This window comes from Sciurus vulgaris, assembly GCF_902686455.1.
Source record: "Sciurus vulgaris genome assembly, chromosome: 4".
In the NCBI taxonomy this organism is placed as follows: Eukaryota; Metazoa; Chordata; class Mammalia; order Rodentia; family Sciuridae; genus Sciurus; species Sciurus vulgaris.
In genome coordinates this window covers 32,207,214-32,230,656 of record NC_136464.1, presented here as the reverse complement: position 1 = coordinate 32,230,656, position 23,443 = coordinate 32,207,214, and the positions used below count along the sequence as shown (strand labels likewise).

The 23,443-nt window shown below is 42.3% G+C and overlaps 2 protein-coding genes across 3 annotated transcripts in view; both read right to left on the bottom strand.

Annotated features, from left to right (window-relative positions):
- Nucleotides 1-4,114, bottom strand: part of TM9SF3 (transmembrane 9 superfamily member 3) — a 67,807-nt gene extending 63,693 nt beyond the window's left edge. The window contains exon 1 of the mRNA XM_079138001.1: nucleotides 3,705-4,114. Coding sequence (XP_078994127.1) covers nucleotides 3,705-4,007 — 303 coding nt within the window. The 5' untranslated portion in view covers nucleotides 4,008-4,114. The remainder of the gene's footprint in view (nucleotides 1-3,704) is intronic.
- A 1,736-nt stretch (nucleotides 4,115-5,850) lies between these two features.
- PIK3AP1 (phosphoinositide-3-kinase adaptor protein 1) overlaps nucleotides 5,851-23,443 on the bottom strand; it is a 128,122-nt gene continuing 110,529 nt past the window's right edge. For both annotated transcript variants that reach the window (XM_079137999.1, XM_079138000.1), the window contains 3 exons: nucleotides 18,415-18,485; nucleotides 16,986-17,104; nucleotides 5,851-10,781 (listed from right to left, as the gene is read on the bottom strand). In XM_079137999.1, coding sequence (XP_078994125.1) covers nucleotides 10,724-10,781; nucleotides 16,986-17,104; nucleotides 18,415-18,485 — 248 coding nt within the window. In that variant the 3' untranslated portion in view covers nucleotides 5,851-10,723. The remainder of the gene's footprint in view (nucleotides 10,782-16,985; nucleotides 17,105-18,414; nucleotides 18,486-23,443) is intronic.

Sequence of the window (23,443 nt, the reverse complement as noted above, 5' to 3'; positions counted from 1 at the left end):
TCCATAAAAATACAAGGCTAATTGTTGTTGAAAAACAACAACAAAATCCAAGGCTACAATGCAAATCTCAAAGTACAAATGCTCTAAGATTCCTTTACCCTTGAGTATTGTTTTTTTAGTGCTGGCTTCCTTCCATATTGCTATGGAAATCAAATATAAAGACAGGTAAGAAAAGGAAAGACTAGGGATCAGGAAGCCCCAATACTCCGTGAGGCCTTGGGCCAGTCGTTGGGGCTCTACAGGCCATTAGTAAAGTAAATTTGGATTAAATGATCTCCAGTCTTTCCAGTTCTAAAATTATGAGTCTCAATTTGAAATGCTTCTTAATGGTGTCACTTGGAATCTTAGGATATGTGGTCATTTAATTCCAGATTCCTCCCTGTGTTTCAACCAAGAAAAAAGCATAATCAACCCTATACACCTACTTTTCACTTACTCTAAAGAGGTCCTTTTATGACTCTCTTCTAATCACTTATTAGGAGCCTGTAAGTATTCTTTAATTTTAATTTCAAACAAAATGTTCTATGATCCATGCATGATTCAACTTCTATTTATTTACTTATTTGTGGAAGTGCTAGGGATTGAACCCAGGGCCTCACCCATGCTATGCAAGTACCCTGCCACTGACCTACCATACCCAGCCCTGATTCAAGAATTAAAATGAGCACATCTTTATATAGTCTAGATGTGTATATACTCTAGAAGTATATATTTCATTCTCATGATTCTGAGAATATCACAAGAACTCTGTATAAATAAGCACATAAAAAAACACCACATGGATCACATCGTCAGCTGAATCCTAATTCTGCAGGTACAATAAAAAGGTAGAAAAAAAGCATTTTTTGCAACAGCAGAAAGTAGTTATCCCCTATGACAAACTACATTAATTTGTAGAGCCCGAACAAAATAAAAATGCAAGACCCTTTGTTCAAAGGTAAGAATTTCAGCAGCACATCAAACAAGAATAGTCAAGCATGTGAATACTCAGGTCACGCACCCACTATGGCTCAGGAATTTAAGCCCTGTCCCTCTTTAATGCTAACCCAAACATCTCCCCAGTAACAACCCATTTGGTGCTGGACTCACCCAAACATTTCCTTAAGCGCTTAAAAATACTCAATTTAATACCAAGAATTTTATTGTTCAATTGTTAGGACAAAGGGTTATAAAGCATATCAGCTGAGAGTACAGACTATTAACTCAGAATGCCTAGGGTCAAATCCCACGTCCACACGTACACTGGGGGTGGCCTCATACAAGTGACCTAATCATGCTGGCCTCAGTTTCCTCATCTATAAAAAGGGCATAATATCATGCAATTCATAGTTATATGTTCAACACGAATTAATGTGGGTAAAGCACTTAAAAGAGTACGTAGCACATTTTGCTATAAAAGTTATTAGTTTTGTTTCTATCTGAAAGTCTTCACCAAAGTTAATTAAAAGGGCAAAGCTTTAGCTTCTGAAAGCTGTTCTTTAACTGGTAATTCAATTCCACGGTATTTATTAAACACCCACACAGCAACCTTCCTTTGGCAATTTGTCTCCTCCTTCAGTACCATTCTCTATTCACTAGCTATTTCTGTTTTCTTGATAGGAGAAAAAAAATGTTCACTTGATCAAGGCCTTCTTCTACTACTGTTATCTTGATAAGATGAATGCCATGATCATTTTTAAGAAATATTTTTATGAAACTCAGAAAAAGTAAAATATTTTGGCTAGTAGCAAAAATCAGGAATAAAATGAATGATAGTTATTTGAATATTAAACTTGTATCTTAATGCTATTCTTCCTATAACTCTTGTCTACATATATAATAATGGGTAATCAGGTGAGAGCAAAGTAAACATGCAATAAAATGACATGGATTCTAAATTTTTGCCCAGTAACTATTTCATATATACCATATTCTCTTTAGAGGCAGTCAGCAAAAACCTTTTTTTCAAATATTTTGTATTCAATTACCAACAAATAAAAGAATTCTGGTAATAAAATTTCATTGAAATTGACATTTACTTCTTAAATTTCTAAATTATTCTTAGGCCTTTAAACACTTCTAACTTATGTTTTAATTAATAGTTTTTCCTATTTATGATCATATAAAATGAGATTAAAAATAGAATTTTTTTTCTGAAGTACTGAAAGGCAGACACTCTCCAAGTTTGTATGTCTATATGGTGGAATTATAGTTGGGTTCTGGGTTTTACATGATAACTTAAGTGTCGAAAAAATTTGGAAAAATATTAGTAACACCATTAACCAAAAGGATGTCCAGTGGAAATTAGAAAGTAATCAATGATCCCAATCAATACATGGTCCCTGAATACTACTGTGAAACAAAAAGTTTTCTACACTTTGAGACAAGTTACCTGATAGAAAAAAAAAAGTTTTTAATTTAACTCTTTAACCTTCAGAAAAAAATTATCTTTATGTGAAAAGTCACAGGATAGCACCAAAATATGTCACCAATTCGGGACTTTGTCTCTTAAAAAAAAAAAAATCTACATATACAGTTAAGAAGATTCTGGATATGACTGAAGGTAAAATAACCAAATTTAAAACCTTCCTTATCTAAAATATGAGCCCAGCTAAGTTAAAGACTTGAGAAAAGTTTTGCTACTTATAGACAACATCTAAAATCGGACCCATTCAATAGATATGAATTACTTCACTTCCGCATATATCAGCAATGACAGAAGACTCCCCCAAATCTTTAAGATTTAGTACACACAAACTCTCGTGTAAAATCATAACTTAATGGATAAAGGTATAGAAACGATTACTGGCCAAGCAACCTTCTCCATTTACCTGACTTTCCTGCCTCGCTCCCCTCTACCATCCTGAAAACCACCGAGTTACAGTCCTAAGTGAAAGCCACTCCTAGAATCGTTAACATCCATGCTCTGATGTGAAATGCAATTAAACCGCCAATCAACTTTAAACCAAATGCCAAAGAGATTGTTCCGGGACCAGGCCTTAGACTGGGAAACTCGAGACTTCATGATCAGAAGCTGCCCAAGTTAAGAGACCACCGGGATGGAGCCTCTGCTGGGGACTTAAGAGAAGAAAGTTACAAGAAAGGCCTCGCGATTGAGCGCGTACAGGGTGAGAGTGTATATACTTGAAAACCGCTCTCACCTCAAGTTTATTAACGCTGTCCCCCACCCCAGGGTTTTAATCCGGTTTGAGCAGGAGGAAGAGGAGAGACAATAAAAAAAAAGCTGGAGAGGATCATATAGTGGTGGGTATTTCCTGGTTGGCCCATGAGGGGTAACTATGATTGCATCCATCTTCTGTTGTGTCGTAGCCCCCCGCAGCCGGACAGCAGCCCCTCACACGGGGGCAAGACCCCCGAGCACACCGGCCTGCGGGCCTCGCTCCCACAGGAAGGAGAACCTCCAAACTGACTCCCCAGGCGCCGTCGGGCCCCTAGGGCCCCCATACGTAGGGGCGAGGCGCCAGCGAGGTCGGGGCGCGAATGGGAGGCCCAGACACTCGGGAGCGGAGCCCTGTCCCGGGAGCGCACGGAAATGCCTCCTTCCTGCTCCCGCGGTTCCTGCTCCGCCAGGCCCGACCGGAAGGAGCTCTCGGGCGGCCGCGCTGCTGCACCCGGCCGCCCGGCCCTCCAGGCCGCGCGGAGCCCGCTGGGGCGGCGGCCGGGGGAGCGGCCCGGGAGCGGCCCCGCCGGCTGGGGCGCCTCACCGTGTGTTCGTGTTCGTCCGCCCGGGCCCGGGGCAGCAGCAGCAGCAACAGCGCGGCGGCCGCCGCCACGCCAGGAGCGCCCGGCAGCGGCCTCATCCTCCGCGCTCCCACCGGCCCGGCGCCGGCCCACCGACTCCTCCGCCGCCGCCGCCGCTTGTTCCGCGGCCGATTCGCATCCACGGGGCGCGGACAGACGCACGGGGCCCGGGCCCAGCCGCTGCCTCCGCCGCCGCCGTCACCGCCCGCTCCCGAGCCTCCTCCGCCCCCCGGCCTTAGCCTCTTCCTCTGACTCAGCCACGTCATCCGGCCACCCCGGCACACGCCGGAAGTGCCTCGCGACGCGGGGCCGCAACCGCCGCCGGGCCGCGCGCAGGCAGCAAGTCCAGGCCCGAGAGCTGGGGGCACTGGCGCGGGCGCCGCTCGGGTTTGGCCCCGGCCCTGGCCCGGGCCCCTCGCGGTAGCCTGGCCAGCAATCACTGTGCCGAGGCCGCCTCCGGCCGCGTCTCGGCGCCCGGGCTTGTGTGACCTTAGCTCAAACGCGTAATTCTCCCCGGCCGCGAAATGGGACTGGTCGTCTGACCTGCCGTCCCTCGAGTTTGGGGGATCTGCTCAAATAACCCTTTCTTCCCAGGCTCTCACCTACCGCTTTGAATGAGTCACTGACTCCATAATCATCATTAGGGCAGGCTATTAAACTTGTTCAGGGTTGGATAAGTGTTTTAAAGTCAATGAATATTTATTGGACCTCTGCTATTCAATCAGATGTGGGCTAGACTGAAATTCTTGTTCATTTATTGTCTAATTATTTGTTGGTCTCCCAACCTCAGTCATAAATGCCTCTCGGAACTTAAGCTCCTCAAAGCAGAGATCCTGTTGCCTATTTTCTGTATCTATTTTCTGTTGCCTAGACCTGTAGGAGGGACTCAGAAAGCACCTGTCATGTGAACACAGGAATATGGCACCATCGTCTATCTACACAGTCCTCCAAGCTAAAAATGGGGAACTTGTAGGTTTGTCTCTTTGCAGCCATCAGCAGTCAACAAAGTATAGTATTTGGTTTCTTAAAAAAAAGTCTCCAGTTTGCTCTCCTTCGCCAGTATTAGCCAATCTTCCACATCACCTTTCTTTAAAACAGTCTCCCAAGAAGATCTCCACCACCAATATTCTTCCTTCCCTGTTGATTAGTCCTCAATGGTACCAGAGTGATCTTTCTAAAAAGAAGCCAGATTATATCATTCTCTTGCTTAAAACACTACTTGAACATTGAGTAAATTATGGAATCACCACTAAGACACTCATCTGCCAGGCACTATTCTGAACTCTTCATATATTGACTGATTGGATCCTCAAAAAATCCTACACAAGTACATTTACTGTGTTCATGTTACAGAGGCAGTAACAAGCACAAGTTAAGTGACTTGATGAAAGACCAGACCATGAAGTCTGATCCTGTAATCGGTCTTTTTCTGCTAATGGACTATCAACTACACAGCATTTTTTAAAAAAGCGAAATAGATCTGCATAGACTGGGATGGACTGATATCGTAACAGGTACATCTATCAAGAAAAAAATAGAGCATGATTTTATTTTAAATGGTAATATGTTAGTTTACTTGTAGAAAACAAGCTGAAAGATTATGACTCAAACCACAAGTGGTTTCTATTTTGTATATGCCCATCAATGTTTGGATGTTTTTTTACAGTGAGCATGTACTACATGGGTAATCAGAGGAGGGGAGTGAGTTTCTTGGTAAAGATAAAGTCCAACTTCCATAGCCTATTAAAATGCACCTGCACAATCAGATCCCAATTTATCTCCCCAACTTTATTTCCCATGTATTTCCTAAAGAAAACATGTTCTTTATGCCTCCTTTGTTCTGGATATTCCCTTAATCTAGAATGTTCTGCTTCACTGTGTCATTTAATACTAGCCTTCCAGGCCTAGTTGAATTATCACCTCTTCAGTGAGACTTTGCAAGATGCCCTTAGGAAGTTGAGCATCCCTTCTTTGGGATTCTAGTAGCATTTGGCATGTTAGTTCATAACTAGTGATCTATTTCCATTTCCTCTTCTGTACTATAGTCTGACCTTTTTGGATGGTAGGAGCTTTTATTTGTTTATCCTTTTCTTTTTTATTTGCCCCCCCCCCCCCCGCGCCCAGTATAAGGATTGAACTCAGAGATTTGCACATGCTATGCAGGTGCTTTACCTGTGTACTACATCCCAAGTCCCTTTTAAAATTTTATTTCAAAACAGGGTCTCACTAAGTTGCCCAGGCTGGACTGAAATTTACAGTCCTTCTGCCTCAGCCACCTCTGCAGCCAGGATTGCAGGTGTGTACCAGCATACCCACTCATTTGTTTATCTGTCTGTCCCTGCTACTAGGATAGTGCTGGACACATCATATACCTTCAACAACTATTTGCTCAGCGAATGAGTGAAGAACAAGCGAAAAGTCAAATATCATAGCAGGATTTAAAGAATGCTTTCTAGATAGTGTAAAAGACATCACAAGGCAATGCAAGATTAATTGCAGTATGACTTGTACATCAGTAATTGCCATAGAAATCAGAGGAGGCATCTTATTCATCTTTGTATATTTTCCAGAGCACCTAGCATGGTGACTTGCTCATAGTGGAAGTTTGGTAAATGCTGTGTGAATGAATAATCACAGAGCTTTGAATAAAGTGATGATGGGCAATTGAAGAACAAGCAGTATAAGTGCTGCATTAAGATGAATGAGTTGTTTCTTAAACATCCATCACCAGCCTCCACAGATCTGAGCCATAGCTCTTGCTGGGTTTTATGGGGGAAATTGGGCTGGCAAATGCTTGGAGGTGGCAAGGACACAAGAAAAAGTATAAAGTATTCATCTGGGGAGGGTAGACTTAAAACCAGGAAACTACATACAACAGAGAACAAGAGTAATAGTACAAAAAAAGAAGTGCACAAAATATAACCAACTATACAGATGTTACATGGGCAGCATGAGCAATGAGAAAAGGGGAGACATCTCAGTGGAGTATTTAGGAAAGTGTAATAGAGGGCAGGGCTTGTAAGACCATTAACTATTTATTGAGCTTCTACTTTGTGCCAGGAACTCTGGTAGGTACCAGGGAAATGGTGTTGATAAATGGCACTAGGTGATAATAACTCTGATAGCAGCAGGTATGGAAAAAAGGAATAGGGGGTAAAGGAAATAGAGGAAATGAAGTATGGCTTCAAAGATCTTTGGGACCTGATGATTTCATAGCTACAAAACAGGGCTCAGGGCACCACTAAAATTAGGGTTGTTTTGCCAAAGTGGGTAGTGAAAAACATTGATATATCTTTTTTCACCAGATTTTTCATCTAAATTAATGAGCTCCCTGATGCCAAAATAGGGGAGAGGGGAATGGCACTGAAAGCAGAGGCCCACATCTCCCAGTGGCTGTACAGCCACTTGTTATAATTTAATAAGACTCAATTTTGGTTAAAGAGCTTATGGCAAGTAAAACAATCCAGAAAACAACAACAGTAGCTGCCACATAATAAAAAGATCCTTGGGCTAGGGATGTTCAACAACCTTGGTTTGATCCCCAGCAGGGCGGATCCTTGCCAGTTGGGTAAGACTGTCTCCATGCATCTTCAGAATAAGAGATTCCTCATCCTTTGCCTTAGACTTGAACTTAGAGTTTCATGGACTTAGGGTACTACCTATCACAAAACTCTCCACTTTATGATGATAAAACACAGATCCACATAGTCGAGTCATATGAAATCATCAAGTTAAGGAACAGACTAAAATAAAAAACCAGGCTTCCTGACTTCCAAGTCAACATTCTCTTCCCTACACCATGCTCTTATTGTGTGGATGGATAAGGTGCTTCTACACCGTGGGGTTCAATGAGCTTTGGAGGGCTAGCCTGGAGGTTTGTTTTTTACTGTATGAGAAAATTAATTCCAAGTTGTACCTCAGAATTCAAAATACACATTTCAACCTCCTACTGATCCTTTTACCACCCTGGTGAGCACAGTATCTAGCCAACAGGAATGAATGAAGACCATTTTATACTCTTAATAACTCGCTTGGAAATGAACCGAATAATTTATTTATCAAATCAAAGAAAATATTCATACAGGAAGATTCCTCAAAATTGGGGATTGATGTTTAGGATAAACCTTAAAATTACCCAAATTAACTACTTGTCTTTCTCAAAAATAAATATCGCTAATGCTTCCTCCACCACGCAGCTGTAAAACCACATATTCATTGAAGGAGGAGCAGAGAAAAACAACTTTTGCTTCCTGGAACATATGGGAAAGAGATCTAAAAATCCCAGCTATTAAGGTGATACTGGATTAATTAGGGCCTTTCTTTGTTAATAACAAAGCACAGAAAAATAAACAAATGAGGGATGGGTGATTTAGCTTGATTCGTAAAAATATTAATTGAAGTCATCTACATATTATCACTTTGTATAATTATGGCAAAGCATAAGGAGTTATTCACATCATTAAATAGGTCAAGTTAAATTATTTGATAGCAACACAACCTCTTGTTCATAATCTCTCAGTCTTCATACTTTATTGGTTGTACAGTTGAGTTTTCTGCTCCTGGCTTTTAACATAGATGAAGGAACAGTGCTGGCCTAGGAATTGGAGGCCATTCTACCTTCTAAAAAGGGGCAAATATAATGGCAGCAAATATGACCAATTCCTTCCCTTTCTATTGAGCCAGTCTGTAAAATCTTGGGGAAGAAAGGTGGCAGCAGAGCTGTCTCCCAAAGCATCATAGAGAATACTCTGGAACAGTCTATTTAAGATACTGCTTATAGTTTAGTTTCTGATCCTCATGATATTGAGAGTGTATGGGTTTGTCACATAGTATTCCTAATAACAAATGCATTGAGTATGTGGAAGTTGGGTAAGTTTATGTTATAATGGGTGGTTTACTTTTTTAAAAAATAAAAATTTTTTCCTTAACAATAGAAAAATTCTTTGATAACACAGTCCCAGTGTTTTATCCAAATTCTTGCCTTCTTTTAATGCAGCCAACCAGCTTGGATGTTGCAGTGAACATCCATTGAGAGCTTAAGACTTGTCGCTTAGACTGGTACTCTTGATCAGTTCCAACCATGTCTAAAGTGTGCCACATTCATGAGATCCAGGCTCCTCATCAGTATTTTCAGTTTTATGTTTTCACTTATTTTAATATAAGAAAATGCAATAAAATATTCAAATATTGCACAGTGATGCTAACACCATTGGCTAATGTAGGTTTTACCATGTTATTGATCATGCTTATTCATCAGAGTATGCACAAAAGCTGGCATTCAAAAAGAGGTTTAGAGGTATTGAATATTTAAAAAGTATCTCTTTTATCAAAATCAAATATTTTTTAGATAAAAGACTGTCTATAAATAACAGGAAGGACAACTGTACCAATATTGTAATTTCTTATTCCTCTTTTTGTCTCACATATTCCTGTTTCTCCCCAAGAAGTGATGAAGAAAGTAAAGGGACCATTGAAGGCACATTTGTAGAATGGCTATCATGTACCAGGCCCTACACAAACACACTCAAGATGGTGTGGCCAATAGTGTATTTTATATCAAAAACAAAACCAAACAAAACCCAAGACTCCTCCAGAAGCTCCTAACTTCAATAAGAGTCCTTGATTGCTCTGCTAAAGAATGAGATTGAGGAATTATTAGAAAAGGATCTGATAAAACTGTATTTAAATGAACCATGAATGTGGTTTTTATATGTCTATGAGGAATTGGAGAATGAGCCTATGGGAAACCACCAGATTTCTGATATTTTTAAAGCAACAATTAAGATATTGATTTTACTGAATGATTAAGCATCATTGAGGATGTGAGCTTCAAAGGTAGATTTGTTTGATGGGGACTCAAAATTCATGACATTTAAGGCTCCACTTTCTCTGCACAGATTTACCAAGCTTGGTGTAATAAGAAGTCTGAAAGAAAATAGACAACTATTACTATTTTAGATTCTTTTCTCCCTCTTTAGACTCCTCAGCAAAAAAGAAGTCAAGTATCTCCTTATCTCTTTATGGCCAGAACTGATTTAGTAAGACAAGAGAACAATAAATGGGCTCCCTGGAATCCCAGGCTTCTGGATCTAACCATTTTCAGTGGTTCCCTGGCAAACATCACTGTTTTGAAAGTCTACTAAAGTATACATATCCAAACTGAAAGAAGTACTTGGTAGTTCCATGCCTCAGAGGTATGGAAGAGAAAAGCTTCTGAAGGAAGGTCAATAATCAGTTGTTGGTGAATTTCTACATTTAGGCATTTCTTGAAGGAAAGAGGAACTGTCATGTTGGACATGGAGAATATGGTAACCTAGAATCAGCAGACCAAGATTCCAAATCTGCCTCTGCCTCTAACCAACCAACCAAGTACTCTTGATTCCAGACTTGTATGGGACCCCAGATTTGCCTTCTGTATAAAAATAATTAGGAGTAATTTTTTCCAAAGTCTTTTTCAGGTTATTGTATGTGACCAGACCAGCCCTAGCACTTAAACACACTCCTGAACATACAGGAAAATAGAAGAAGTATTTTAAAATTAGGCCACTTCTCTTCTTACTTGAATACTGAAAGTCTTCTATTCACTTGTAGAAATTAGACTGGACTAGCAAATACATAGGGACTAATATAAGTGTACTGCCGCATAATCACTTATAAGTACATTTCTGCTGACTCTTGTTAGGTTTCTGATACGGCGGATTAGAGGTAAGAATCCTGACTGAGTCTTCATCCTTTTGGCAATCCAGAATGAGGATCAAAATACTTGGCAATGATGAATCAAGTCCAAGTCCTTGATTTTTCACTTCTTCATTTCTTAATAAGATCTGCAAGGATAACCTGAGCCAGCAGGGTTGCAACAATGTCAGCAATGAGACTGGATCTTAAGGTCAACAGTCATGACAGAACACTTAACATGAAGACATCATTAACAGGTTGGAGATTGCAAGTCTTAGAGTCCAGCAGTAGGCAGGTCTTGGTGAAATCAGCGACCTCTGGGTGGAACAGGTGGAGGAGGATGGAAGGTCTCCCGGGCTGGAGGCCTGAAATGAAAGATAAAGCAACTCTATTTAAACAACCTGATTCAAGAGTTCTTGGGCATCCATGATTTGGGGCAAACTGTGTAATATACAAAAGACAAATCCCTTAATTAATTAAACTGGACACACCATCAATGTCTGAGTGACATGCATGCTAGTGGTGGCTCACAATCCTGGCTGCACATTAGAATCACCAGTGGAGATTTTAACAATACTAATTCCCAGGCTCCATCCCAGATGCTTCCCATTATAATCTTTAGAGGCCATGATTCAAGCATTGAAACTTTTTAATAATGTCCCTTCTGTAACCACCTGTATGAGCCAAGTCTTTTATTTTCCGATGCTTTTCCCTCTTGGGACCTTATCACCTTGGAGAGACTGCTTTTCCACGGTTAGCTGATGCCTGGCTGATTCCTAAACAAGATACCCATCTGTAAGCACCAAGCGTGCTTTTATTACAAACCACCCCATCCAGACCCATATCTCAACCATCTTCTTGGGCCATTATCTAATCTGGCCTTACCCCAGGGTCAGATATCAGATAATTAGGGAAAGTGCCAGTGCTCTAGATCCCACTGAAATGATCCAAACTAGCCGATCCTAAATCAGCAACCCTGCCTCACTCATTTCTTCCCGTGGAAACCATAATGTAAGCTCCTACCCAAGTTTTCCCTTTGCTCCCTCTGCTTCCTGATCTACTCTGGTGCTTCCTGGTGTGACCACCCCCCCATGCTATGATAATGTCCCCTCCTCTTGGGAACTATAAGTCTTTTCAGTGAACATTTACTCCTGATATGTTGACCTTACCATACTTAAATAATAATGAAACCTAGATTTTAAAACACCAGTGATACAAATAGGCAGCCAGCAGGAACCCACCTGTGGTAGGGAGGCCTGCTGAGAGAGGAATTGAGAACTTCCAGTCTGCTGCCTAGGACCACTTCCTTTGTGGGATCATTAGGTCTTCTTTAAACTCTGCATTTGCTTTCCTGAAGCCCCTCTCCATGTTATTCTGGAAGGTTTTTGTAAGATCCTAAATGGCACTCCAGGTAGACTAGAGTGAGTCTATTTACAGATAGGTTCAATGATTACAAATGGCATTTCCACATGTGCACTGTAAAACCAATATTTAATTCTCCTGGAAGCAAGTCAATAAGTCCAGAGAGAGAGCTTTGTCAGGTGCCGTAATTGAACTGTGTGCTACCTGGGTGTTGCATACTCAAGGATTGAATGAATCAACGAGTAAATATTTACTAAATGTCTCCTGAATACTAGTTTTACGTAGGTCAAGGAAATGAAAACAGCATTGGGGAACACAGGTCTATCTCAGGAACAAAGGAGGGCAGCAGAAGTAGCAATGAATAACCACAGGAGACCTCTTCCTGAGGTTCTGCCCTGCTCCCTGGGAGTAGATGATTTTGTGTTTTTGTCACTGAGTGACTGAACTTGATCCAGTGAAAGTGAAAGGGTGGTCTCCTCCCCTTCTCCTCAGCCTATAAACTGTGCTTATTATAAGAGAACACTGAAGGTTGAGGAAACCCTTCCTCCCCACACACCTTCCCTTCCTTCCTTCCTTCCTTCCTTCTTTACAGACAGTTGTCTGTCATGCATGTACTCCTGCATGTGGTAGGTAACAATAAGTAAAGTGGGTGTGGATTTGGCCCTTAAGATACTATAAATGTGTAGATGAGACAGACAATAGGCCAAGTCAGAACACTGTTGAGTGTTTTGATAAGGGGAAGTTAAGAACATACAGGAACGTTTAGCAGAGACATTTATGCACATTTATGCAAGTTCAACTTCTCTGAGACTGTCTTCTCACCTCATTAATGTAGGTAATGACACCTATATTAGAGTATGGGTGACATAGCAATGACAACTGGAAGTTGGTAGAACAGTTTGGGGCTTAGTGTAGGCACTTGAGAAGTAAAGCTAACAATTTCACTATGAGGATGAAAGGTGGAGTCTGAGATCTTTTCCCCAGAAGCCTTACATTTTATCTTTCTCTACAAGTCCAAGTTCCCTCCCAACGCCTCTCTCTCATTCTGCTGCGAAACTCCGAAGTTAGGGTGGACCTGCAAGCATGACATCTCGGTTTCATTCTGATGAGCAACTCCAGGAACAGTCTTGGGAACTGTCTTGGGAAAATGAACTTGTGATTATACACATATCAGAACCTGGGAGGTAGAAGGATACTAGATCCAATGGGGGAGTGCGCAGTGGAGAGGCTGCCTCTCCAGGACATTGGGACACTGAAGTTGGAGTTGACTATCCAGAGACACCTAGGTACTGGCCACTTTCTCCTCTCTGGGGTGACAGCTCACTTATGAAGACTTTGGTTCGTGCATCATCGGCATTCACTCCTGATGTTGGTAAATGTTCTTTTAAAATAGGGCTCCTAACTGGTATGCCTTTGTGTGGTCAGATACTTTAATTAACATGATTTTTAACTTCCCTATTAGTTAATATGTAGCTGTGTCCCAAGTCCACTCACTCTCTGACCTCTCTAGTCCCTCCTAGAATTTCTATAGACCTTGTTCAGTCAGAAACTAAAGGATTAACTCATGGGGCTGCAGGAGACCTCCAGGTCAGAGTCCACAGATGGCTCGTGATGGTTACTCACTAGTGAATGCCAAGATAAGTTCAAAACAAAGGGGAGACACTTAGTAAAAATTTTCCCTTTTCCCTTCAATTGCAGCAGTATATAACCTATGCAGAGCTGACACTGGCCCACCCTAAAGGGTCTAAGGAGCAAGGGAAATGCCATGCAGTGATATAGTGCACCTGCTTCCATCCTCATCACAATCTTCCTTCTCTTACTTTGTCTCTTCACATAAATGTCTGGGAACTCAAAGTAGGTGAGTTCGAAAGCTCTTTCTACCAATTGCAAACCACCTGCACTGTGGTGGGTGACTTGATGGCCATTTAAAGCACTGAGGAAGTCCAACCCAAGCTGTTACAATTCAGCCATCCATTTACACAATAAATATTTACTAAGTTCCTAACATGCCAGTTACTGTGCCAGGCAACAGGGAAAAAAATTTTAAAAATTAAATCAAAAGTAGTTTCTTCTCTCACAAGGTCCACCATGCACTTGAGGAGACAGATAAGTAAAGTTTGCAATGTGGAATGTATTAGAATAGAGGTGTTTGGGGAACCAAAAGTAGAAACAATCTGCATGGAAACATCAGGGAAGGCTTCCCAGAGGAGGTAATGTTTGGACTGAGTCCTAAAGGATGTATAAATGTTTTCTAAGCAGAAATTGGAAGGCAGTAGAAAGACAGCTTTCCAGACAAAAGGAACAGATTGAAGAAAGGAAACAATACAAAATAGCACAGATCACCTAATGGGTTGGAGTACAGGTGAATACAGGGGAGGGATGGGACTTAAAGCAAGGCAGAGCCAAAGTGTGCGAAAGTACACAGAATTAAATCCAAAGGCTCTTCAGCCAGGAAATGACATCATCAGCTATTTCTGTTCTAGAAAGTGCATGCTGGTTTCAGTGTGGAGGAGGGACTGAGGAGAGGCAGGAGGTAGGTGTGGGCCTATATGGATGAACTTAGGCACTGGCAGATGGGAAGGAGGAGGTGGCTCTGGGAGCTGAAAGAGTAGCACAATGGGCGGAGCTTGGAGTGGAAATCTTGAGGAGGACTCCTGGGTTTCAGGCTTAAAGATGGAAGAGAATGGCACCACAATCCCAGCCTGGGGATGCATGAGCAAGCAGACAGAATGGTTGGTAGGCTGGTGAGCTCAGTTTTGTGTCTGAGATAACTGTGGGGCATCTGGGTGAAGATGCCCAGGCAACAGTAGGAGATGAAGGTGGAGATAAGAATGGAGGTATGGAGGCTGTCTGCTGGTGGCAATTCAGGCTCTGAGGACGGCATGGGGAGTGAGCCCAGGAAGGGACCAGATCTGGGATAGTATGGTCAGTGGGATCGAGGTTGCACCTGGCAATGCAGCTTGAGTGGGGACAGCGGTTCAGGAGAACAAGGGCCAAGAGCAGTTGCCAATTTCCAGATCTGAGAGTGAGATGGGGACACACGGTCAGCCTTTGCAGTCTGTCAGCAGGTCAGTCATCCAAGCCATTCAGAAGAGGAGCTCACTTTACTCCCTGCTCAAAGTTGGCCTCATTTTATCATGAAAACTGCATACATGATTACAATACAATTGCATACTTGCAAATCTTATTTTACACCAAAAAAAAAAAAAATGCGTGGAAACTTCAAGTTCCATCAATTACTGGGTTTTTGTTTTGTTTTGCTTTGTTTTGTTTTGTTTGTTTTGTTTTGGCCTATGCTCTCTCTATATAGCAAAAGGCATGTTTATTCTTTTTCCCTCCATTTTTTTCATAACATGCTTTCAAACTCCCAAAATATAATTCATCTTCCATCACTTTTTAGGTATTTATGTGCATCCCAGTTTCCAGTCTCTAATTTCTAGAACGCTGATCACTCTCTTTTTCTCTTCCATTAACAAAATCCTACAAAATCTTCGTAGCTATAGTTTGAAGCTCTACAACTCTTTTGTTTTAGTACAATTAGACAACTGCCCCCAAAGTCCTCTGCCTTCAGGAATAAAAAGTTTTGGATCTTGGATTTCCTCCCCTGGCATGGAGGCCTCTTGGACAGGTGTAACACAATGACTACAGAATTGTGTGTGTCCTAGAGTTGGCCATGCCCAGGTATGTCACACAGACCAAGTCTCCACCCAACTTCAAACCCCAGTTTCTGCATCTGCAAAATGTGATAACATTAAATAGCCACCTCTTAGGGTGGTAGAGAGAATTAAAGACAAGATAATGTATCTAGTACATTTACAATAAAACCTACCACATTGAAATTCTCAATAAATAATGGCATTTATTAGCATAACAGCTCGTAGTAAGGCCTCTCCACAATCACCCGCTAATGAGCAATTTGCAACAAATAGAACATAGAGCAAATTCAAGGAACTGGACTAGATTGTTGCTCAGGGTCCTTGTAGGAGAGGTAATATTCTCATATGTGCCCTCCAGTCCATACCAGAGAAACACACCTGTCCAGTGTGGTGGGGCTCAGGGCCGTAGTATGTTTGTGAGGCAGGTGTCAGTTCATAAATGTTGGTGGAGCACATGGGAAAGTGGTTAATAGCAAGGGAGAAATGGAAAAGCACAAAGTTGGCCTCTCTTTCAGAAAACCAGAAGAAAAGCCTGCTGGTTACACTTCCTTACAAATTCCACTAATGAGCTTTATATGGTAAAAGTTTCAGAATGTATAAAAAATCCTGGTTGGGGGGTGGTGAGCTTCCTCCTTTCTTATCCCCCGCCTCCAGCACATTATATTTTAAACCTCAAAGAATTAAACTAAGACAAAGGCTTTTATTCCCAATGGTTCCTTCTGCATCAGTGGACACACTAGTTAGCTTTGACCACTTTTTCTGTTATTCCACAAAGACTATAAAAAGGTTCCTGCCAGAGGTCCAGTACCAAATGCACAGACATATGTCAGAGCTTAGTATATTAGTCACACTCTTTATTCTAATGCTCATCTTCAAATCTCCAGGTGTTTGCTCTTCCATGTAAGACATGCCACTCATATTTTTGAACTCTTAACGTAGGCTGTGGACTCAATCTTTATAACTCAGTGAGGAAGTTCTGCTAGTGACCCCATTTTATAGGCAAGAATATTAAGCCACATAAAAGTGCAAAAATTCATCCAAGCTCTCAAGTGGTGGCTGGACACCTGGCTTCAGGAGGGTGGCTCCGGGGCCATGTACACACCCGACAGTCCAGGCTGCTTCCACCTTCATTTTTATTTCCTAGTCCTCCTTATTTCCTGTTCCCAAAGGCACTGTCTCCACAATAGTCAAGAGAGTTCAATATTAAGGACCTGAATTCTAGTCAAACACATAAACTTTATTTTAAAAGTTGACATCTGGGTTGGGGATATAACTCAGTTGGTAGAGTGCTTGCCTTGCAGGCATGAGGCCCTGGGTTCAATTCCCAGCACCGCAAAAAAAAAAAAAAAAGTTGACATCTGTCAGTGTATTTAATTTATGAAGCAGTACATTTACTACTTAAAGTATCTGCAAATAAACAAAGCCATCACCTAAGTTAATGAAGAGTCCACACTGAAAAAAGTCAGCATTTCAGGTAGCTCTGTCCTCCAAATCCTACCCTTCCCTGGAATTCCAAGTGAGGAAAATATTTCATATCAGCTTCAATATTACCTCTGGGAGGCGGCTCGAGGAGGCACCCTGGGGGGCCTCTCAAGGGGTATGGTAGGTGGTCCATCCATTTGTGTAGGGCCCGGACTACGACTTCTGGTAACTTCAGGGACTTCATTGTCCTACAGCAAAGAAGATGAGAAATAAAGGGGAAAATTAAAACCACCCACATACCTGGACACCCACTTTCCCATAATCCATCACCTCCTTGGGCTTTGACTATACAAACTGGTAATCAACCCAGAAACACCTGGCAGCTTTTCATGTCTTCCTGGAGTCACTGAAAAAGACAATCTGACCCAAATTATCACAAACTTCTGGACTTTAAATCCTCATTCCTCAAAGTGTGGTCAACATGGGCATCCTGGGAGCTTGTCAGAAATGCCCTCCTTTGACCTGTTCTCAGGAGATTTCAAAGTTGGTGGTGACCCGAGTGGCCCCTCCTGCTCCTCCCACCCACTGCTCACTGCATCAGGGTAGACACTCTGACCCAAATTGGGCCAACTTGGAGTGGGGCCTCAGCCTCAACTTCCTCTCTGCTCAGAGGCTTTCTGGGGACTGTGACACTACATATATGAAGAAGCAGAAAAAGTCAGGGTACAGGAGAGAAGAAAGCAGATCTGCACAGAGAGGCAGAGCCCTAAGAGCATTTGGCCCTGGGACACACAGAACAATGCTCTTGGTTCCCTCCAGCAGGCCTTGCAGCTCCTGATCTAGGCCCCAGCATGATCCCTGCCCTGAGACCCACCCAGCTGCTTCCCACAGATACCCCTTTTGACTTAATTAGCCAAATGGATTTCTGTCTGTCTTCCTCCTTACTTCCATTCCTCCCTTCTCTTCTTCCCATCCTCCCTCCCTCCCTTTTAAACTGAGGAAAAATTCATAGAACATAAAACCAACCATTTTCCAGTGGCACTAAGCACATTCACAATTTCATGCAATTACCACTTCTATCTAGTCTCAAAACATTTCATAACCAGGCATGATGATGCACTCCCGTAACCCCAGATAATCAGGAGACTGAGCAGGAAGATAGCAAGTTCAAGACCAGCCTGGGCAACTTAGTAGGACTCTATCTCAAAAATAAAAATAAAAATGGATGGAGATGTAGCTCAGTAGAGAGCTCACCTAGCAAGCATAAGGCCTTGGCTTCCATCCCCAACATGGAAAGAAAAAAATTTTATCACCCCAAAAGGAAACCCTGTAACCAATAGTACCCATTAAGCAGTTTATTCCCATTCCTTCCTCCCTCCACCCTCCACCAACCATCAGCCTTCACTCTGTCTCTCTGGCTTTGCCTCTTCTGAAATTTCATATAAATAGAGTCCTATAATATAAGACCTTTTGTGTCTGACTTTTCCACCTGGATTTCAGTCTCTTCAATGAAACATCACCTAGGACAGACAGATGGGGTGGGAGTCCCAGTTCTCACCTCGTTGTCACCCTCCATCCCGCTGCTCACGCTGAGGAGGCTCCGTGTGCTGGACCGGTTACTTGCGCTGCCTAAAGGGTAGGAAAAAATCAGCCAGACTGTGGGATTCTCTCAGGAGGAAATGAAATGCAGAACTCCAGCATTTACTTATTTTTATGGACAAACAATACATAAATTGTGAATACAGGATCCTTCCAAATGTGTCCATCTGATGCCCTTTTATCAAAGGTCATTTTTTCTTTCAGCATGACATGAAATGGCTCACTTTTTGACGACCACTCTTGGCTTAATAGATGCCATTGACTGAGGGCTTACCACACGGTAAGTGCTTCAGAAACATGATTGCCATTTAATTCCCTTGAAAATCCTATTTGATAGGACAGCTTTGATTTGACAGGCAGGAAAGCAGAGGGGCTCTCATTCTAAGTTGCTCAGTAGCTCTAAAATCTGCAAGCTAGTTTTGTTGCTGCAGTTCTCACTGAGGAATTACGGGAAATGAGTGCACGAATCACACATGTATACTCCCCTTACATTAGTTTTTTGGTTTGTTTTGGTTTTTCTTTTGTGGTTCTGGGGGATCAAACGGATCAAATCTCGCACATGCTAGGCAAGCATTCTACCACTGAGCTACAGCCCTAGTCCCATATGCCATGCTAATGAGGGAGGAGACACTTGGACAGAAAACAAAAAGCAGGGTTGGGGATGCAGCTCAGTGGTAGAGCACTTGTCTGTCATGTGCAAGGCCTTGGGTTCAATCCCCAACACCATAAAAGCAAACAAAATTGTTATGGTTTGGATGTGAGGTGTCCCCCAAACGCTCACATGTGAGACTATGGTAGGAAGTTTCAGAGGAGAAATGATTGGGTTGTAAGAGTCTTAACCCAGTCAGTAAATTAACCCTGATGGGATTCATTGAAGTGGTGGGGTGTGGCTAGAGGAGATGGAAATCGGTGTGTGGCTATGGGGTATATATTTTTTATCTGGACAGTGGAGACTCTCTCTGCTTCCTGAGAATGTGAGCTGCTTCTTTCTGCCACACTTTTCTGCCATGATGCTCAGTCTCACCTCAAGCCCTGAGGAATGGAGCTGGCCTTCTATGGACTAAGACCTCTGAAACTGTGAGCCCTCAAATAAACCTTTCCTCTTTTATAATTGTGCTGATCAGATCATTTAGTCACAGCAGTGAAAAAGCTGACTAAAATGGATATGCAAAAGCACAAATTCAAAAGTATAATCCAAGTTCATGGTAGAAACTGTGACTATGTGTGTTTAGGTGTTTACGTTTTTGAGCTGGGAGTTTATCATGTATATCATTCGATAGCTCTACCCAAGGGAACTTTCTAGAAATGTTTCATTGTGGGCTATCCAAAAGGTAGCTGGTGTGAAACATGACTAGTGCATCTGAGGAATTGAATTTTAAATTTTATTTAGTTGTAATTAACTTCAATATAAATAGTTACATGTGGCCAGTGACTACTGTACTGTTAAGCACAGCATTAGAAGATGCCTAAGCACACAGTGATCTAGCAGTGAAGAGGGAAGAATAAGATTTAATCAACTATTTTGCAAGGAAATTTTAACTTTGATTTACCAATAATGCCACTAAAAGTATCACCAGATCTTAGGTTTGCTGAACTTCCACTTAAAAGAGGTTCTAATCATTTTAGTTTGCAGGTAAGTGGTCTTAGTTTTGACCTGATCATGGCATTGACTTTGACCTAATTAATTTAGATGTTAGCTTGAACAGAGTTGGTTAGGATTGCAATTTTGGGTTGTTTCTAGGGATTTTTAAATTTAAAATAAAGTGGAAAAATATTTCTGTAAACCAGGGAATTCAAATTTGTTTATTAAAGAACATGGGATCCTGTTCCTTTCTATTCAATTATCCACACAGAATACTGTTTACCTGGCCAGGTGTCTTCATCTCTTATGTCTTTATCTCCTAGTCTTATGTCTTTATATCTTCATCTGCCCCTAGCTCATTCCTGTCCACATGTCTAAAACCTCCTCAGAACTGAGGAATGTCATCAAAACCTCCCTCAGACTCCACCGCCAGCTAAACACAACTCCTGGGCCCTGCCTCCCCATGTCACTCATGACTGAGCATCACATTTCCTCCCAAACAACCAAACTGTTGTTGTGAAGGTTATCTGTAAGCTGGCAGGAAGTAAAAAGCAATCAAGGCTATTGGCCCTATGATTCTGGAAATTCATAACTATGGACCCCACTGTCCACTCCCTTGGCATTCTTAAATCTTTAACCCCAACGTTTGGCTCCAAACCTCAGCCCCTGGTTCAACTGCCCAGCCATTTCCCCTCTGTAGGCTGGTGACTGGCCCACATCTGCCCTGGGCTGAACAGTTAGCAGGAGGAGGCTCAGGTCCCAGCCCCCATCATTTTCAGTCTTGCCAGGGGGATGGAGAGCAGCAGTGCCACCCTTGCCAGGTCCTGTCATCAGGGAAGAAGGAACAGACAAGCATCTAACTTGTTCGTTTCTGTAATTTCTCTCCTCTGTTACAAGCCCCTAAAGATAGGATCTGGTTCTTGTGTCCCTGGTATGCAGTCCAGCTCAGATTGCACAGAGCTCTGCTCAATATTTGGTGGATAAATGAATGAGGAGGAAAAAACGACTACATACAATATAACTCTTAAGAAACTTGGACAAAAAGTCTAGGAGAAAGTCAACAGTCTTTCCGCAATGGAACTTTTGTTCTCTTAGACATAACACTAATATCTAGAACCTGAACTTTCAGTTATAATCATACTTAATCTGCAAATGTTTTTCTGTAATTCCCAAGAGATACCATAATAAAAATAGAGCTAGTTTCAGGTTGTGACTTTGGGGGTAGTTGATGGATCAGGGTCCAGCACCCCTCATTTTTCCTCCCTGCCCTGGGAGCTATTTTCATCTGGAAGGCAGGATTTCCCGAAGGTTTGGAGCACAGAAAGAGCCAGGCACACTAGGCATGGTGGTGCACACCTGTAATCCCAGCAATTTGGGAGGCTGAGTCAGGATGATTAAGTTCAAGAAGAAGAAGAGCCTCGCAACTCAGCAAGACCCTGTCTCAAAATAAAAAATAAAAGGTGTTGGGGAGGTAGCTCAGTGGTTATGCACTCCTGGGTTCAGCCCCTGTACCAAACAACAACAAAAGAGCCAAGCACAGTGGCATGTGCCTATAATCCCAGCAACTCAAGAGACTAAGGTAGGAGGACCACAAATTCAAGGTCAGCCTGAGCAACATAGTCTCAAAATAAAATAAAAAGGGCTGGGGATGTACCTAAGTGGTAGTGTGCCTGGATTCAATCCCCAGTGCTGGAAAGAAAGAAAAGAAAAGAGAGGACCCAGGTGCACACTTGTAATCCAAGTGGTTTGGGAGGCTCAGTCAGGAGAATCAAGAGTTCAAAATCAGCCTCAGCAACTTAGTGAGGCCCTAAGCAATTTAGCAAGACTTGGTCTTCAAAAAATAAAGTCAAAAGGGCCAGAGATGTAGCTCAGTGGTTGAGGCCCCTGGGTTCAATCCCTGGCCACCTCCAACCTCCAAAAAAGAAAGAAATCAAGAAAGGTTAAAGAGATGACTATAATTTCAAGAATAGCCTCACAACTTAGCAAGACCCTATCTCAAATAAAAAATAAAAGGCGCTGGGGTTGTAGCTCAGCAGTAAACCTCCCCTGGGTTGAGTCCCCAGAGACCTCCACATTCTTTGCAGAGACCCAGGACAAGTTGCCTAACCTCTCTAACTCCATTTCCTTATGTAGAAACTCATGACATTGTGGTATAGAATGAATTAGACCACGTGGTAATGTGCTTGACACAGGGCCTGCAAAAAGCGAACATGTGATTCATGGAAGTAACTTTCGTCATCATCTTCAATTTCAAGATGATAGACCAACCTTTAGGAACCCCACTGAAACTCGCCTCACAGTATCCATGCCTCTGTGTGCCCCCTTCCTCCTCACTCTGGGCTTTGGCCAATGTAACGTTAGCAAGTGCAACTGCTGCAAGTCAAAGCTTGATAAGCACTTGCACAACGGGGCTCCTCCTCTTGGATCGTTCCCTTTCCAGATGTGTTGCCCTGTAAGAAGTCCAGGCTATTGAATTAAAGTCTATGAGGAGAGAGGTCCTGGATGTTCCAGTGGATTGCAGTCACATGAGTGACCCCAGCCAGTGCCACACAGGAGTTATGAGCCATCCTCTCAAAGTGTGCTCAAGCTATGAAATCAGGCATAAATAATTGGTTTGTTTCAAGCAACTAAATTTGGGCATGATTCGTTACATAACAATAGATAATGGAAACTATAAAAAAGAAAATGAGCATCACCTATAGCCACAAAATAGCATACAATCCATTAGCCTGTCATTTAGTAACAGTTCTAACTGAAGAGCTAGTCATCCCTGAACAATAAACCACTACACAAAAGCTACAGTCTATTCTTTCCATCTTGTCCTTACCCTAGCCTATTCCAAATTGAAACATATACATAACCTCTTTTCAATTATTACCCTTCACCTGAAATGAGGACTTTGTATTTGTCTTGTTAAATTTCCAGCTGTCACTCCCCTCCCCAACTCTGGAATGCATTGCCCTCGCTGGAACCTGTTCTAACATTTCTCCCAGGTGTTCAGAGAAGCACGATCTGCCCCTTGCTTCTTCTGCCACCTGTGATTTGCTAGGAAATTCTCTCCCATTTCTGAAGTTGTTGGCATTCCCAAATGGCCTGGGGAGCCTTTGAATACATATTACCACCCCCATTATGAATAGAGAGATTTTTTTTCCTCTGTACAGTCTAGACTTCTCCTGTGGTAGCGTTTAAGCTTTGGATTTATTCGGACAGGTAATGGTGGCAGGAACCTTAACCTGAAAAGAGACCAAGGGCTTGGTTCTACTCCCACTTTTGATGCTCTCTTGTCTGTGTGACCTTGAGCAAAATGTTTTTCCCCTCTCTGGGTCACAAATAACCCATCTATGGAATAAGGAGAGCAACTAGTTCAGAAGCTAATGACTGAGGTCCATGGATGAGGTTTATGGGG